The 18,508-nt window shown below is 39.8% G+C and overlaps 1 protein-coding gene across 1 annotated transcript in view; it reads left to right on the forward strand.

Moving 5' to 3' along the window:
* Nucleotides 1-18,508, forward strand: part of LOC101603424 — a 301,585-nt gene that overhangs the window by 138,688 nt on the left and 144,389 nt on the right. The window contains exons 12-14 of the mRNA XM_045136372.1: nucleotides 1,956-2,080; nucleotides 10,104-10,156; nucleotides 10,789-10,880. Of these exons, the coding sequence (XP_044992307.1) occupies nucleotides 1,956-2,080; nucleotides 10,104-10,156; nucleotides 10,789-10,880 (270 nt within the window). The remainder of the gene's footprint in view (nucleotides 1-1,955; nucleotides 2,081-10,103; nucleotides 10,157-10,788; nucleotides 10,881-18,508) is intronic.

Here is an 18,508-nt window from a genome sequence, read left to right on the forward strand (position 1 = left end):
TGTGCTCATGAACGCTAGCTAACTCTCGTTCATTTCCATAGAATGGTCGGTCACTCACATGTTCCTGCCAAATACTTTTGCTAAGAGCTAGTATAAAGTGCAATCAAAGTACTGACTAAACGCAGCACCATGATCATGGCAATGTTTGTTTTTCAATAATGATAACATTTACAGAATCTAGGCCATGTGCAATAACAGAAAAGAGAATACGCATGCCCTGCCGTCATAGAGAATGAAACCTAGTGAGACTCTGAGGAGAGAATAAGGATCTAGTGAGAGACTGTGAGGAGAGGATAAGGATCTAGTGAGAGACTCTGAAGAGAGGATAAGGATCTAGTGAGAGACTCTGAGGAGAGGATAAGGATCCAGTGAGAGACTCTGAGGAGAGGATAAGGATCTAGTGAGAGACTCTGAAGAGAGGATAAGGATCTAGTGAGAGACTCTGAGGAGAGGATAAGGATCTAGTGAGAGACTCTGAGGAGAGGATAAGGATCTAGTGAGAGACTGTGAGGAGAGGATAAGGATCCAGTGAGAGACTCTGAGGAGAGGATAAGGATCTAGTGAGAGACTCTGAGGAGAGGATAAGGATCCAGTGAGAGACTCTGAGGAGAGGATAAGGATCCAGTGAGAGACTCTGAGGAGAGGATAAGAATCTAGTGAGAGACTCTGAGGCGAGGATAAGGATCTAGTGAGAGACTCTGAGGAGAGGATAAGGATCTAGTGAGAGACTCTGAGGCGAGGATAAGGATCTAGTGAGAGACTCTGAGGAGAGGATAAGGATCTAGTGAGAGACTCTGAGGAGAGGATAAGGATCTAGTGAGAGACTCTGAGGAGAGGATAAGGATCCAGTGAGAGACTCTGAGGAGAGGATAAGGATCCAGTGAGAGACTCTGAGGAGAGGATAAGGATCTAGTGAGAGACTCTGAGGCGAGGATAAGGATCTAGTGAGAGACTCTGAGGAGAGGATAAGGATCTAGTGAGAGACTGTGAGGAGAGGATAAGGATCTAGTGAGAGACTCTGAGGAGAGGATAAGGATCCAGTGAGAGACTCTGAGGTGAGGATAAGGATCTAGTGAGAGACTGTGAGGAGAGGATAAGGATCTAGTGAGAGACTGTGAGGAGAGGATAAGGATCTAGTGAGAGACTGTGAGGAGAGGATAAGGATCCAGTGAGAGACTCTGAGGTGAGGATAAGGATCCAGTGAGAGACTCTGAGGAGAGGATAAGGATCTAGTGAGAGACTCTGAGGCGAGGATAAGGATCTAGTGAGAGACTCTGAGGAGAGGATAAGGATCTAGTGAGAGACTGTGAGGAGAGGATAAGGATCTAGTGAGAGACTCTGAGGAGAGGATAAGGATCCAGTGAGAGACTCTGAGGTGAGGATAAGGATCTAGTGAGAGACTGTGAGGAGAGGATAAGGATCTAGTGAGAGACTGTGAGGAGAGGATAAGGATCTAGTGAGAGACTGTGAGGAGAGGATAAGGATCCAGTGAGAGACTCTGAGGTGAGGATAAGGATCCAGTGAGAGACTCTGAGGAGAGGATAAGGATCTAGTGAGAGACTCTGAGGTGAGGATAAGGATCTAGTGAGAGACTCTGAGGAGAGGATAAGAATCCAGTGAGAGACTCTGAAGAGAGGATAAGGATCTAGTGAGAGACTCTGAGGAGAGGATAAGGATCCAGTGAGAGACTCTGAGGTGAGGATAAGGATCTAGTGAGAGACTCTGAGGTGAGGATAAGGATCTAGTGAGAGTCTCTAAGGAGAGGATTAGGATCTAGTGAGAGACTCTGAGGTGTGGATTAAGATGTAGTGAGAGAACTTGGGTGTGAAGCAGTAATCTCAATATGGTAGTCCGTGATTCCTTAGGTCCTACAGAAAATGTCCCCAAATCCAGGTACTATTTATCTGCTTTTAGTAAAATGCTTACTCTCTTCATTTATTAATTTCTTTGACAAGGGACATCACTGCAGTAGTCATTCTGTGAAGAAAGAATCACCTGTGTGCAGACCTGGAGAACTCGAAGATTTTCCTCAGGATTCATCTTACTTGGAGGAACTGGAGAAACACAGATACTCAGTCTGGTGAGGGGTTATATTTTGTCCTTTTACTTTTTATTTATTTAAAAATATTTTTGTTTATTTATTATGGAAGGGAGATATTGAGTGAGAATGGGAATACCAGGTATTTTTTTGCCAATGCAAACACGTGCATATGGCTTTGTGTGGATAATCGGGAATTGAACCCAGCTCTCAGGCTTTGCAAGAAAGTGCCCTTAATTGTTGAGTGATCTCTGAAACCTGCCTTCTTCTAAAATTTTGTTTATTCTTTAGTTAAAAAATATATTTAATTCAACAAGTCTTTATTCATTCTCCTTTCTTCTTATTCATTTACTGACCAAAAATAATTTGTACTTATTTTTTTCTATAGAAAACCTACCCTGGCTTGGAGACAGTCATAGTCCACAGAGGAATATGGATGTATCAAAACATTCATAGATATGATTTATAGAACTTTATAATTTTACAAGGTGCCACATAGAAAATATGATGAAGGGCTGTTCACTAGAGAATGGAAGGATCTCTGAGAAAGTTAGAATCAAGTCTTAGGGAGAAGACTGCAGTGGAGATGCAGTGGCAGTGTGGTAGGAATGGGTGTGGGGGTGGAATCAGAGGGTGGCTGTTGCTTGTACAATTCATACAGTCTGAAAACAAGATCATTTTTCATATATGATTGTATCTACTTTTATGTAAACACATATAAAACACACATGAGAAGGGGTGTAGAAATGTAGGAAATGGAGGTTCCCAGAGGTGATGTATCAGTCTCAGCATTGGGACAAAGCCTGGGAAGAAGAAATAGCCCAGTTAGTCAGCGTTATCTGCTCACCCCACTGCTTCTCTGTGCTCCCTGATATCTGCTCCATGGCTTTCACGCTGGGCAAGGTAGCTGCCCAGTAACTCGTTCCTTAAAGGTGGAGCTTATTCCCTCCCAGAGCTAACAGCTGTGGGAGTCATGGGATTAACTCAAGTCTCCTTCAACTAGTCACATGTCTTACAAGTCCTGCTGACATTCATTTAAATTTAGAGGCCTAAACACATTCACTCAAGCCTTTGTGGAAGCCTGGATGGCTTCCAGGTTCAATAGCAAGTTTTTTTGTTTTTTTTTTTTGGTTCAATATAGAAGGTCTATACTTAAGAAGCATCAAACAGAAAGGTAAGCCAAAGAGTCTCCATGAAAAGGGACATGCATGCCTCTTCTAGAAGGAAAATTCACACAACAGATGCACTTTGCAAATGCTAATGAGACAGGCCAATGTTCTGAAAGTCACGTTGTGAGCCTCCTAGGAGAGGGTGGTATGTCCTCAGTAGACTTAATGTAACTCTAAGAGCAGTAGTGCCTGGTTCTTACTATGATGATTTGAAGAGATACTGGGAGAGTCTGTTCAGTTGTGAACTGCATTTTTAATCCCCATTTGAAGCTCATCAAACGTGGAGAAAAAAGAATACAGCAAGTCCCAATTCCTGACTTTCTTTTTCAGACTGTCCATTATGCATGAGTTCCCTAAAGTCCTTCAGGAATGACCTTTCTGAATTCAGAGTATGCACCATTACAATGTCACCCTTATTTGTCATATGTGGTTAAAAGATGGAGAAAGAGCCAGGCATGGTGGTGCATGCCTTTAATACCAGCACTTAGGAGGCTGAGGTAGGAGGACAGAAGAAACTTAAGGGGAGAAGGATTTACTCTGACTCATGGTTTGAAAGGATGCCATCCATGTTGCAAGGAAAGCGTGCTCTTGCCTGCCAACACCTCCCTATTCCTACCAGCCTATCTTATTCTGATTTTATTATTTTAATTATTTTCCTTTCTTTTGAATTAATTAATGCATTAATTATGGTAGGGATCGATTGTAGGTTCTCATTAACACTACACAAGTGTTCTTGCAAAGTTTCATGCCCAGAACCTTGCTCTGTGATTTCATTTGGTCAGGGTTTCTTCTGTAAGAGTGGGCATGTGCTCTTTTCTTATTGAGCATGGCTAATGTCCTTCGGATTTTTTCATATTGCTGCAAAAGGTAGAATTTGTTCTTTACAGTACAGTGTTAGTGGTGTATTTGCCACATTTCCTTTATTAGTTTGTTCATTATGAATATTAGGTTGATTCCATGTCTTTGCTGTTGCGAATCATATGGCATTGACATGGGTACATCTACACTAGTTTTCGGGAGTTTATGTGCTGGTCTGTCTCACCAAGTAGGCATTTTGTACATTCTGGCTGTCAAAGCCATGTGATCAGTGACTGGATGCTTAAAGGCTTGGCAACACTATCTCATTTGCTCATAATTCTCAGTGTCATAGATTTAGGTGGGAGATCCTATAGAAAACAATGCCACTGGTTAAATTAAGTGGAAGTGACAGAGAGAGGAGGGGGGCTCCCATCTGATGCAAGAACTAGAAAAGTGACCTGGAGGAAGAGCTCTCTTTGAGATCCGGGGCCTTGTGTGAACCATCTTTGAAAACTTCGTATCACACATTTACATCATCTACTCAACCTTGAGTATGAATTCTTGTTCTCACTGTGGCGTGACCTCTGATGACATACTTGAAGCCTTCATGGCTGTTCTCTCTCAACCATTCCTGTGCTGTGGGCTTTATGGTTACTGGGAAAGATGAATGGTAGTCCACACAAGATTCCTTTCATGTACACAGATCAGGGCTTGGAGACCCTTTTTACACAGGCAGATACTATGGGAAGATTTGGCAGTCATCATGCATTTTACAAAAATGTCTATTGCAAATGACAAAATAGGCAAGTGTTTTGTAATATATCCTAGACGTCTTCTAAACATAAGCTAACAGCTCATAATCAGAGGCACCAAAACCTTTTCCTCATATTTTGGTTGTCATATAGAAATTTCTTCTCTATCCTGAAATCTTAAGGTAGAATAGTTTCACTTTGATGTTCCCTCAGCCATGGCATCACTCCTATAGGATATCCTTTTCCTTCTTAGTCATAGTTAACATTTATAGATAACTTGAAACAAAAAAACCCTAAAGTTTCTTGATGTTTTGTAGTGACATATATATATGTATATATATATATATGTAAATTCATGATATTAATTAAAAATTTTGATGAGGAGATGGCTTAGCGGTTAAGGCATTTGTCTGCAAAGCCAAAGGATCCCAGTTCAATTCCCCATGACACACGTAAGCTAGATGCACAAAGTGGCACATGCATCTGGAGTTTGTTTGCAGTGGCTGGAAAGCCCTGTCACACCCATTCCTCCCATTCTTTCCCTCTTTCAAATAAATAAATAAATAAATAAAGTAGAAATATTTAAAAAAAGAAAGTTTCGTGAGAAACCATATGATAAGCATGCATCAATGTGATGGACTTACATGCATACATGTATACAGCAGCTCCTTTAATTGCTGTTTTGCCATCCCTAATGGCAGTTACATGCAGGAAGCTGTGGTTAAAAAAAAAAAAAAAGATACTAGATGGAAGATTCCAGAAATAAACAACTCAGAAGTTTATAATTGTGTGCCATTTAGTGTAGGATGATGAAATCTTGCATAGGCTCTCTCTTTCCAGCTCAGGATTAGTCACCCATTGTTGTAGTGAATTCATACCACATCTGTAACCTAGCCTTAGTGACTGTTACCAGAATATGGTGTATTTAATTCAGTAATCCTCACGCAGTGACCTAACAGCATAACAGTAGTTGTCATTCACCTCATATGACTCGTCTTATATGCTCTGTATTATCCCATACCATCACAAGAAGGATGAGAATGCACTTCAGTAAGACATTCGGAGGGAAAAGGAGAAAGAGAAGATAACTTCTCCACTTATCTTTACCACTTCACATTGCTATACTTGTTCTAGTTTATTATGTCACTATTTTTCATGTTTTTCTGTGCCTAATGTATAAACTAAACTTGAACATAGGTCAAGAACATTGAAGATAATACAGACAGTTTTGTTCCATACATGGCTTCAGGCATCCACAGGAGTCAGGGAAGATCCCCCTTAAAGAAAACAGGAGTCTTATTCTATTTTAGGTAAAAAAAAAAAAAAAAAAAAAAAAAAAAAAAAAAAAAAAAAAAAAAAAAAAAAAAAAAGATACTGTCCACCAAGAGGCTTTCATTAAATGTTTCCTGTGAGAGTAAGGATTTTAGGGAGCATCCTCACATTGTCCATTCAGTTAATTACATAAATAACCACTCATTTGCCTGTTAAGCAGAGCCATAGACTTTCATTGCCTGTGGAGTGAATTGGGTCCCCTGCTTCCTAATGCTCCTTCATCTTGTGCAGCAATTTCTCCCAAGGACAGATTCCCAAGCTAGATTATGTGTTAAGTAGCTTGGGAAGTTGTACTAATGAGTGTTAGAAGACAGCAGATGTTACTCTAGTGGTTTAAAGAAGTTAACATAGTTTTCAGAGGTATCTAACTTCCACCTGGGGAAAAGATGGGTAACAAGACAACCTTAAAATGCCTCTATTACTATTCAGATGCATCGAGGTGGGTCAGCAACAAGAGAGTCACACACATAGAGCTAAAAGGGATCCAGGGAGGACTTAGTTCAGCCTTGCCAGTTTATACAAGTTCTATGAAGATCAGGATATAGGGAAGTTCAGCAGCTTGCCTTAGGTCATAGAGCTAATAAGTAGTGGGAATGGGGCTGGAACCCACCCACTTCCTTACAGTGTCCATTCCATCTCAATGGTAAGAAATGAATTCTCTTATTTATTTATTTGAGAGCGACAGACACAGAGAGAAAGACAGATAGAGGGAGAGAGAGAGAATGGGCGCGCCAGGGTTTCCAGCCGCTGCAAACAAACTCCAAAGGTGTGCGCCCCTTTGTGCATCTGGCTAACGTGGGACCTGGGGAACCGAGCCTCGAACTGGGGTCCTTAGGCTTCACAGGCAAGTGCTTAACCGCTAAGCCATCTCTCCAGCCCAAGAAATGAATTCTCTTGAAAACAATGCTGGTCCTATTAGCTGCTTTTCTTTCTTCTTCTCTTTTTTATTTTTTAAGAGAGAGAGATAATTGGTGCAGTGCGCCAGCGCCTCAGCAACTGAAATCAAACTCCAGATGCTTGTACCGACTAATGGGCATGTGCGACCTTGTGCTTGCCTCACCTTTGTGTATCTGGTTTATGTTGGATCTTGGGAGAAGAACATGGGACCTTAAGCTTCTTCATAGGCAAGCACTTGAACCACTAAACCATCTTTCCAACCCCTAGTTTCTTATTTTCTATCTACCACACGTTGCTTTGATATTTATCAATACATTGATTAAAAATGCTGATTTTTGGAAAAGTTATTTAATGGATAAATGTAAACTTTATTCTATCAGGAAAGTGAGTAATGGGCATTTGCCAAGATCTTTGTCAAATGCACATGTTGCTGGGCATACAGATTGAAAACTTTTTTTGTGTGTGTATGTCCTCTCATCCAAAAATTTATGTGGATGACCTGAATCTGTTGCTTAGGGAAAGGATGGGTTAACTGTGCAGGAAAGTTATTCTTTCATGCAGTGATACACTTTCCTTTTTATAACACGTGAGTTGACATTGAAATAAAATGCAGATGCGTCTTTGATTGGCATATTCCCCACTGTGCTTTTGTAAAACACCTTCACATATGGTCTGCCTCATTCCTGAGAAATGACTAGTTGTTTATGTCATACAAACAGAACAGATTGATTTTTACAGTGAGTAAGAAGGTTGATGAATTGTACATTGGAGAGAAATCCCTGTCTTGGAATTCTAAACACTTGAAAATAAATGTTGCCTTTTGGAAAAGGCTCTCATGATACACCTATGATCCCTCTGTGCTCTGCTCCCTTTCCAGGGGTTAAATAGATACACACATGCAATCTCAGCCAACACAAATGTACTTACAATCACCTCGGAATAGAATTTTTCTTTTTGCTGTCAAACATATTTTGAGACTAGCAGACAAAAAATGGCAGAGTTGTCCCCAAAGAACCAACTCCAAATATTAACTTCAACATGCATCTGCACTGTGACCATAACAAAACATTTATGATCTCAGGTAGGACAAGAACATTATTTCCTTTTTTATCAAGTGTATTTTAAATATAAAATTCTTTTTACATTTCTTTAATTTTTTTTTATTTATGAGAGTGGGGAGAGAGAGAAAGAGAGCGTGATCCAGAGCATTTGGCCACTATAAATGAACTGCAGATGCATGAGCCACCTTGTGTATTTGGCTTACCTGGGTCCTTTGGCTTTTCAGGCAAATGACTTAACTGCTAAGTATGCTAAATAGCTTTCTTGGAGATCTACAATTTTTCTAATTCCAAATTACCCTGGACAATTCAGTGAAAAGAATATACTATGTTCTCTTCCATGGCAAGAGACTAAACACATCCCTTGTGGAGAATTTTAGTTTGGCTCTTTCCCACTCATTTTCCCTGTTTGATGCTCCTAACAGTCTTATGATGTGATTTTTTAAAAAATTTTTTAAATCACAGATTGAACCTAGATCTGGGTATATGCTAGAAAAAATGATTTACTTCCTTCCCAGCCCATGTTTTTACTCTAATATTCCCAGACAAATCCTTAGTTATAGCCTAGGCAAGTCCTGAAATTGTGATCTTCATGCCTTCATTCCTCAAGTTGCAGTCACCACATATTCTTATCATGTGATAGACTATGAAGCAACTGTGTAGTGACTTGGCAACATACTTACCAGCATTTATCTGGTACCCCTGTATCTCTTCCCATTTCAGTGCATCTGGAGTTTATTTACAGTAGATAGCAGCCCTGCCCCCACTCAAATAAATAAATTAATTAATTAAAATAAGAAATTGTCTCAGGTGGAAAATAATTTGTTGATGATAGATGGTATAGCCATAAAGGTAATGTTTTATTTTTTAATGATGCCTAAGAAATTATACACAGTTTACCAATTAACATATATACATTTCCTCAATCTTCTCATTTCTGTGGGTCATGTGCACAGGTTAGGTGAGCCTCTGCTCAGGGTCTTTGCAGGCTGTGGTTGAAGTTTGGCTGGGCTGTGATTTTGTCTGGATGATCAAGTGAGGAGGAATCTCCCTCACCCTAGTTCCTGTGGGTACAGTCAGTTGTATGGCTGGGAGCCTTAGCCTTTTGCTGGATCTGGCTGAAAGTCTACCCAAAGCTTGGAGGCCACCTGCTATTCAATGTTGGCTTCTTCCCCATGGCCACTTACTCCATGAATTACCCAAGGGAGTCTCTCCCCTCAGGGATGTCTCTTGTGTAAGTTAGGATAGATAATATCTCATTAGATTTCTATAGAAATAGAGCCAAACATGACTTACCTCAGGCTAGAGAGGAAAATGGTAGCTCATGGTCACAGCGTGAAGGCATCTATGAATTAAGGTTATTTGAGGCCCCATCACTTCTTTTTCAGGTGAATTTTGGTTCTGTTTTTGTGAATGATCTCTCTTTGTACGCTGTGTTTCAAGTCTACTTTTTGTCATGGCATTTATTTTCCAGGAATTCATTTATTTGTTGGTGTGTGTGTGTGTGTGTGTGTGTGTGTGTGTGTGTGATGTGTGTTGAGTGTTGACATGTGTGAGTGCCAGCCTGTGTGTGCCATGGTTCACATGGACAAGAGGACAGCACTGGGTTCTGGTCCTCATCTTTTACCTGTTTGAGACAGGCAATCTCTTGTTTCTTATTGCTGCATGCTGGTCCATGAGCTTCCAGGAAATTCTCCTGTCTCCATCACAGTTCTTGACATGGGTGCCCTGGGATTGCAAAAGTCTGCCAGCATGTCCGATTTTTATGTGGCTTCTAGAATCCTAACATAGGTGCTCACACACGCACGGTGAGTGCTTTATTCACAAAACCACCTCCCCAGCCTCAATGAGCTGATTTAAAATCTATTCCCTAACAAGATTTCTCGCTGATCATTTTATGTAGGCATGAAGCATATGAGCTCTGATAAGTGGTCCCTTTTCTCAGTCCCCATAGTTCACTAAGCTCCTAAATTGGTAAATATCACATCATCATTCCCTCATCTACATCCACTCAAGTAATATCGTAGTGTAGGATTTACTTCCCGTTGACATTCACCAGGGTAATTCAAGACTTTCATCTCTCTGACTTCTTCATGTTGGAACGCAAAAGATGTAAATGTGTTGGGCGCTGCCTTCTCTCCACATTGCCTGCTTTGATTCAGACTCTGAGTCAGTCACTATGTGCGGGCAGGTACATAGTCCTGCCCGCTGAGACGTGAGAAGGTACGAGATTGAGGTTCCCTCATTTTGAAGGGAAAGCAAACTCCTTTGTCACCCTCTCATTCCTCCCCACTTGCATCCCTGGGATCAGCTGGGGCTGCCTGTGGCTGCCCCAGACAATGGTGCATCACGAGGGGAAGAAAACGGGAGAGTGTGTAACCCAGCGCCCTTCTGTTTTACTTCTGTGTACGCCAGGTGAGCTGGTTCACAAGCTCCTGGGAAATTATCCTGCCTCCATCTTTCTTCTTTTCTCAGAGTTTCTCATCTAAGATTCAATTAAATGCACCCCTGTTTAAATCCCCTGGAAGTGCATCTTCTTGCTGGTTGCCGGAGGCCGCATTACTGAGGAGAGCACCCTGTGCTCCTGAGGCCCTGGATCTCACACGTGTGGGGAAACAGGTGCTCCCTCTGTCAGCATTTGCAGATCAAGTGTTCCTCTGTCTTCTGGACACACAGCATAGCAAACCCTTTCGTTTCTGTCTGGGACCCGCCAAAGCGTAGTGCGTAACTAGTTGCTTTTTTAGCTCAGCACGATTTGGAAAACGAGCGCAGTGTGGGTGCAGAAGGTCCTCCCCACAGACACCACACGGATTCACTCGGGGGGATGGAGAATGAGGTGAGTAGAATTAATTTAGCCAACTGTCTGGAAACCCAACATGACGTCAGTGATAAGATTTAAACATCCAGGAGCCTCAGCTACCGAGTCACAGCCCAAGTTGAAGCTGCGTGATTTCAATGATGAAAGGGCAGAGCTGGGCAGGAAGCAATGTAGGGATTTATGTGATGCAAAAACTCAAATGACCAGTAAAATAGATAATGTTCTGTGGTAATAGTTTGCAAACAACATCAGGAAAACAATTTAGTGGGTGTATGTTGAGCTTCAGGCATTGTAAATTCCTTCACTCTCATATACTTTATGCTTTCTTTAATAAACTACGGAGTCTTGGGCCAGCTTCATCGGTGACGGTAGGTGGTCATTCATTTCACAACCCACTAATTTTCATGATTATTCAGTATTTTATGTTACCTAAACTGCTTTGGATTTTCTGTTACTCAAATTGTAATATGGCAATAGCTTATATGATTTCAGAATCATTAATTCAATTGGTGTTTTTAGCACATAGAAGTGACTCCCTCATCTCTCTAAATGCAAGCACAAACTTTAGGGTTCTAAACACACCAATGATACATAAAATATTTTAAAATGTACATGGATAATGTGTTAGCCAACCACATCATGGTGAAACCTGCCAAGTGCATAGAGCAACAGGAGAGTTTCATACTTCCTTTATGGAGACAAAGGTGTGTTTACTTAAATTTATTTTCAGTTTAACAACTGAATTCTTGTATTACATGGAACCAATAGTAAAGATGAGGTGACGGAAGGCTTTGCATCATTTTTATTTTGACGTTTCCTCTGCATGAACTTTTACAGAAATTTTTCATGAATCCTGTGAGGATGTGCACTACTGTGTTGCAGCTTCCTGCCCATCCTTTCTGCTACAGTCCTTCTTTTCTAGATTAGAGATCCACTGGTAGATTTGCATCAGCTGTCATGGAGTCTACACATCTATGCACACTTTCATGGTTGGCTCACTTTTTATTTCTCAGGGCCCACTGGGGTCACTTGGTAAAATTGTGATGATTAAAAGTCCTTTATGTGAAAATTTATGATTCTAGTATTTCATATCAGTAGTATCAGTATTATTCACTGTCTTAACTAAGTGTCTATTTGTTGCCCTATTTGTTCTGTGTGTATATGTATGTTTCCCTGTCCCACTTACTTATGAATTTATCCATATCAAGATGTGATGGTTGGCTGGAGAGGTGGCTTAGCAGTTTAGGCACCTGCCTGCAAAGCCAAAGTGTCCAGGTTTGAGTCCCCAGGTCCCATATAAGCCAGATGCACAAGGTGGCACATGTGTCTGGAGTTCGTTTGCAGATGTTGGAGGCTCTGTTGTGCCCATTCTTTATCTCACCCTTTCTCTCCTTCTTTGAGAGAAAGAATAAGTAAATAAATAAATAATAAAAAAGATGTAAACATATGTAAGTATCACTTAGGTGAATTAGTCATTGTATTATTCATTTGAATATCAGTATTCTTCACCATCTTCTTATCTAGTCATCACCGTAACACTAACGATACAGAGCTTGCCAGAGCATTGACAGAACTCAAGCAGGAATGTGTGTTAGGAAACCAAAGTATATATGCTATTTTCATTGATGGATTAAAAAATATGCACACACATAGGAACAGGCATGCATACATACCATGCACATATACACAAGAAAATACCATACTTTATTCAGAATACACATTATTCTCAGAAGCCCATGGGACTTTCTCTAAATTCATAAAATAAGCCATAGAGCAAATCTTAAGAACTATAGGAAAATTGAAATAATTTTTTGCATGTTATCTGAACATAATGGAATAAAAGAAGAAATCATCAACAAGAGAAAGTACACACTATTTGCAAATTGTTGGGGATTGACTATCACATTATGGAATGATGATGTAATCATTGGAAAAAGCAAGAAATAAATTTAAAAATTATATGCATGAAAATGAGAAGGTATCAAAAACCCATTTGATACAATATTAGTAGTCCTAAGAGTGATGTTTATCATTATGTGTACTTAAAGGATCAGAAACATTTCAAATGAAAAACTAAATGATGCACTTTAGAGTTTTGGAAAAACAAAAATAAGCCAAATTTAAATTAAAGTAGGTAGAAAGAAATTAATGAAATAGAAATGAGAACAAAGAATCAGTAAAAAGACAGATCTTTGAAAAGATAACCAAGACTAACAAATACTCAGCTCAAGTATCTAAAAGAATGAGAGATTTGAATTAATTTTGTTTTTAATATAATTTAGAGATGAAATTAAAGACATTGCAAATATATCAACAAAATTCAGAAAATCATTAAAATGTACCTTAAAACTATTCTAACAAATTGAATAATCTAAAAGAAATGATAAATTTCTAGCCCTATTATAAGATCTATCAAGATTAGGCCAATGTGAAACAAGCAATTTACTCAAAGCTGAAAGAAGCAACTGCATTCAGACAGTAAAGAAAACATCTTCCAGCTAAAAATCATCCAGGTAAGATGGATTCATTCTTGAATTCTATCAGACAATTAAAGAAGAACAAACACTAATGTTTCTTAAGCTGTTTCATAAAATGTAAAACGAAGAAATGCTGCCAAATTAATTAATTAATTTTTAAAACAAAGCCAGTATCATCACTCTGATTACAAAGTCAGACGAAGCCACAAAAGAAAATAAAAGGTTATGTTAGTCTTCATAACAAATAGAGATTTAAAAAAATTGCTCAGTAAAATAATTGCAAACAAAATTCAAGAACATATCAAAACAGTCATTCAGCATGACCAAGCTTTCTTCCTTCCAGAGATGCAAACGATGGCTCAGTGTACACAAAGCGAAAGTGGTGTGTCACATAAACTCACTCAGGGACAGAAATCCTTGATCCACAGATGCCAAGAAGATTTAAAAAAAAAATCATCAATGTATGCTACAAGTAATGAAGAAACTAAGAGACCAAAGAAGATTTTTCCATATAGTAAAGATTATATATGATAAACATATAGCCAACATTATACTAAAGGGGGACAAATTCATAGCATTTCCTCTATTTTAAAGGATAAGACAAAAGCAACTACTTTCTTAAAAACTTTTTTAAAATTGAACATGTATTTGAGAGAGAGAGAGAGAATAGGCATGCCAGGGCCTCCAGCTGCTGCAAACAAACTCCAGATGAATGTGCCACATTGTACATCTGGCTTATGTGGGTCCTAGGGAATTGAACCGAGATCCTTTGGCTTTGCAGGCAAACGCTTTAACTGCTAATCCATTTCTTCAGCCCCCAAAAGAATCTACTTTCTTCTTATTATTCAATATAGGGTTTGAAGTATTAGCTAGAGCACCAAGACAACAGAAAGGAATAAACTTTTTTCCAATAGGAAAGGAAGAAGGGAAAGTATCCTTATTTACAGATGATATGATTCTATAGCTAAACGACTCTAAAACATGCATGCATGAAACTTTATAGCCTTCCCACAAACTAAAAACAAACACACTGAGAAAAACATCAGGAAAAAGAATCTAATTCCTCATAGCTTTAAAATAACTGGAAATAAACTTAACCAAGGAACTGAAAGACTTCTACAGTGCAAACTATTACCATGAAAAAGACCTCCCATGCTCATGGGTTGACAGAATTAATACTGTGAAAATGGCTATACTACAAAAACAAATCTATATATTTAATGCAGCCTTCATCAAAATTTCAATTCCATTCTTCACAGCACTAGAAAAAACAAAACCTTAAAATTGATGTGGAGTCATGAAATAACCTGGGTAGCCAAAAAAGTACTGGAGGAATCACCGCCCCTGATTTCACATCACCCTATGGACCCCTAGCAATAGGCAGGCATGACCCTGGCACACAAGCAGATACAAGACACATAGACCGTTAAATGGAATAAAGGCACTGGAGAGGTGGCTTAGTGGTTAAGGCACTTGCCTGCAAAGCCTAAGGACCCACATTTTACTCTCCAGATCCCACATTAGCCAGACGCAGGAAGGTGAAGCAGGCACAAGGTCGCACATGCCCACTAGGTGGCAGAAGTGTCTGGAATTCAATTGTAGTGGCTGAGGCCCTGGTAGGCCAATTTTCTCTGTCTCTTTCTTTCTCTCTCTCTCTCATTCTCTTTAAAATAAAAAACAATTGAATTAAATTAAATGCAATAGAGGACCCAGAGATAAACCTATACATGTGCAACCATCTGAGTTTTGACAAAATGCTAAAAGTATACATTCGAGAAAAGATAGCCTTTTCAACAAATGTTGCCAAAATCAGTGGACATTCATATGAAGAGGAAAAAAACTAGGTCTGTATCTCTCACCCTGGAAAAAATATCAACTCCAAATAAATGAGAGACCACAATGTAAGATTTTAAGCTGTTAGAGCAAAAATAGTAGGGAGAATACTTCAAGTTATTAGCCTAAGTATGGACTTTCTGAAAAAGATTCTAATTGTCCAGGAAATAATGCTAGCAACTGACATGAATTTCAATAGCTTTTGCATACAAGAAGAAATAATTGAGTCGCATGACGGTTATAGAATGGGAAAATTTTTCTAACTATATATCTGAAAAAAGATTAATATATAGAATATTATAAGAGCTCATAAATAAAATAAACAGAAAACAAATAACCCAATCAATAAATGGGCTTATGAAATGAATTTTCTCAAAAATGATGTACATATGGACAATAAATATATGAAAAAAAAGTGAAATATTAGTAGCCATCAGAGTAACACACATATAAACTACAGTGAGATTTCCCTTCACGGCAGTCAGAATTATAGTCATTAATAAAGCTAACAACACGGCTGGGGAGATGGCTTAGTGGTTAAGTGCTTGCCTGTGAAGCCTAAGGATACCAGTTCAAGGCTCAATTCCCCAGCATCCACATAAGCCAGATGTAAAAGGGGAGTTTATTTGCGGTGGCTGGAGACCCTGATGCACCCATTCTTTCTTTCTCTCTCTGCTTCTTTCTCTCCTTGTTTTTCACTATCAAATAAGTAAATAAATAAACAAATAAACAAAAATTTTAAAAAGAAAGAAAGAAAACTAACAACAGAGCCTAGAGCAATGGCTCAGGGGGTAAGAACATTTACCATATAAGCATGAGGACCCAGCACCTACATAAAAAAGCTGGACCTGGCATGCATGCCTGTAACCCCAGCACTGAGAGGGGTAAAGATGGGAGAGTACTTGAGGCTCCCTGATCAGCCAGAAAGATGGGGAACTCCAGGTTCATTTGGTGAGAGGCTCTGTCATAGATTTCAAGATGGAAGGGCATCAGAGGACACCCAGTGTCTTCATCTGGCCTCTGCACACCTGTGCACACATGCATATATACACTACATACACACACCACATAATAATATGCATATAGCACACACGTACGATACACCACACAAAAATAACATAAACAGAAAACTAACAATGTGTGTTGGCAAGAATGCAGACAAAAGGGAATTCACATATACCGCTTTTTAGAAATGCAAACCATGGCAGTTCCTAAAAATACTGAAAGTGGATCTACCACATGACTGAGCCGTACCACTCCTGGGTTTGCCAAAAAGCAATGTGTCACATAGGTCATTGCATATCAGTGTATATTGTAGCTCTATTTCAATAACCAAGTTATAAAACCAACGTAGGTGGTCATCAACATGAGAAAAGCTAGACTAGAAACACAGTGAGGTTTTATTCCATTTTAAAGAATAAAATTATGTCATTTGCAAGGAAATGGACTCAACTGGATATTACATTAAGCAAATAAAGTCAGCCTCAGAAAGACGAATGCCATGCTTTCATTCATTTGTAGATTTCATCTATGAACATTGTGGTGGCTTGATTGAGGTGTTCTCCATAAACCTAGCTGTTCTGAATGCTAGGTTTCCAGCTGATGGAGATTTGGGAATTAACATCTCCTGGAGGCAGTGTATTCTTGGGGGTGGGCTTATGGGTGCTATAGCCAGTTTCCCCTTGCCAGTGTTTGGCACAGTGTCCTGTTGCTATGGTCCATCTTATGTTGGCCAGGGGGTGATGTCCACCCTCTGCTAATGCCATCGTTTTCTCCTGCCATTATGGAGCATACACTTGAATCTGTAAGCCAAAATAATTTTTTTTTCCAAAGATGCTCTTGGTCAGGTGATTTCTGCCAACAATGCAAACATGACTGCAAGTCATGTTGGTACTGAGGAGTGGTGTCTTTTGCTGCTAGACACCTGGCTGTGTGGCTTTGGCCTTTTGGAGCTGATTTTCAAAAGGACTATGGAAGAATTTGAAATCCTGGCCTAAGAGATACCTTGCAGTGCTAAAAATACAGCTTGATGGACTATTCTGGTCAGAGTTGAAAGACCTGGATGTAATAAGAAGTACGGATTGTGAGGTTTGGCTTATAAAAATGAGAAAGAGCTTTGCTTGGACTGGGCTAAAAGCAGTTTGTGTGAGAAGTTTGCTTTTATGCCCATGTCCTAAGAACTTGTGCAGGGTTGCATTGCATAGAAATGGACTGATGTGACCAGAGGGTTATGGCACAGAATGAAATCTGTGGGTTGAAGCTTCTTCCCATTCAGCTGTAATTATATGGGAGATTACAACCTTTGAGGTTGGCCAGCTGACCTGTACTGGGGGAACAGGAAGAATGTAGACTTTTTTAAAGGGGCCTGAATGCTTAAGGAATATTCTGTTCTTCAAAATCTGTTTTATTTCCCCCTGGATTAACAAATTGTCATGCTACCTGGTATTGTGGAGTATAATAAATGCAGGAAAGAGAGGGTCACTGAGTTTACAACATGTTCTTGTGTTTTGGAAATGGCCATGGGCAATGTGAAGCAGGTTTGCTGGATGCCTGCAAGGAGACCCTATGGAGCCGTGAGGATGAATCATGGATTGCGGTGGAGTCCCAGTGGAGACACCGGGACCATGAGATGGCTGATAAGGAAAGCTGCCAGCCCTGGATGAGGTTTCCAGGACTGTGAGTAGCCTAGCTAGAGGGGCAGAATTGGAACACTATAGGTTTGTTGTTGGTTAGAGTTATTGGATTGGTGACTTTTCACTGACTGGAGTTGCTGGACTTGGAACTATAGAATTTGATGTTTGCCCTGTTTAAATCTTGTATTGGCTGCATATTCCTTTGCTGTGCCCAGTGACATCTTTTGCAGTATGAGTGTTTATTCTGTGCCATTATGGTTTATGGGGGGACTTTTTTGGTATTATGGCTTAGCTAAAAGACCTTGGATTATGGGAATTTTTGAACATAATTAAGATTGATAAAAACTATGGGGACTTTTAATGTTGGATTGAATGCATTGCATTTTACATCATGGATGGTTATCAATTTATGGGGGCCAGGGGCAGAATGTAGTGGTTTGACTCAGGTGTCCCCCATAAACCTAGGTGTTCTGATTGCTAGGTTCCCAGCTGATAGAGATTTGGGAAATAACATCTCCTGGAGTCAGTGTATTTTGTGGGGTGGGCTTATGGTTATTATAGCCACTCTCCCCTTGCCAGTGTTTGGCACACTGTCCTGTTGCTATGGTCCACCTTATGTTGGCCAGGAGGCGATGTCCACCCCCTGTTCATGCCATAGTTTCCCCCTGCCATCAAGGAACCTGTAAGTCACAGCAAACTTTTT

The sequence above is a fragment of the Jaculus jaculus genome, chromosome 17 (assembly GCF_020740685.1).
Source record: "Jaculus jaculus isolate mJacJac1 chromosome 17, mJacJac1.mat.Y.cur, whole genome shotgun sequence".
Lineage (NCBI taxonomy): Eukaryota > Metazoa > Chordata > Mammalia > Rodentia > Dipodidae > Jaculus > Jaculus jaculus.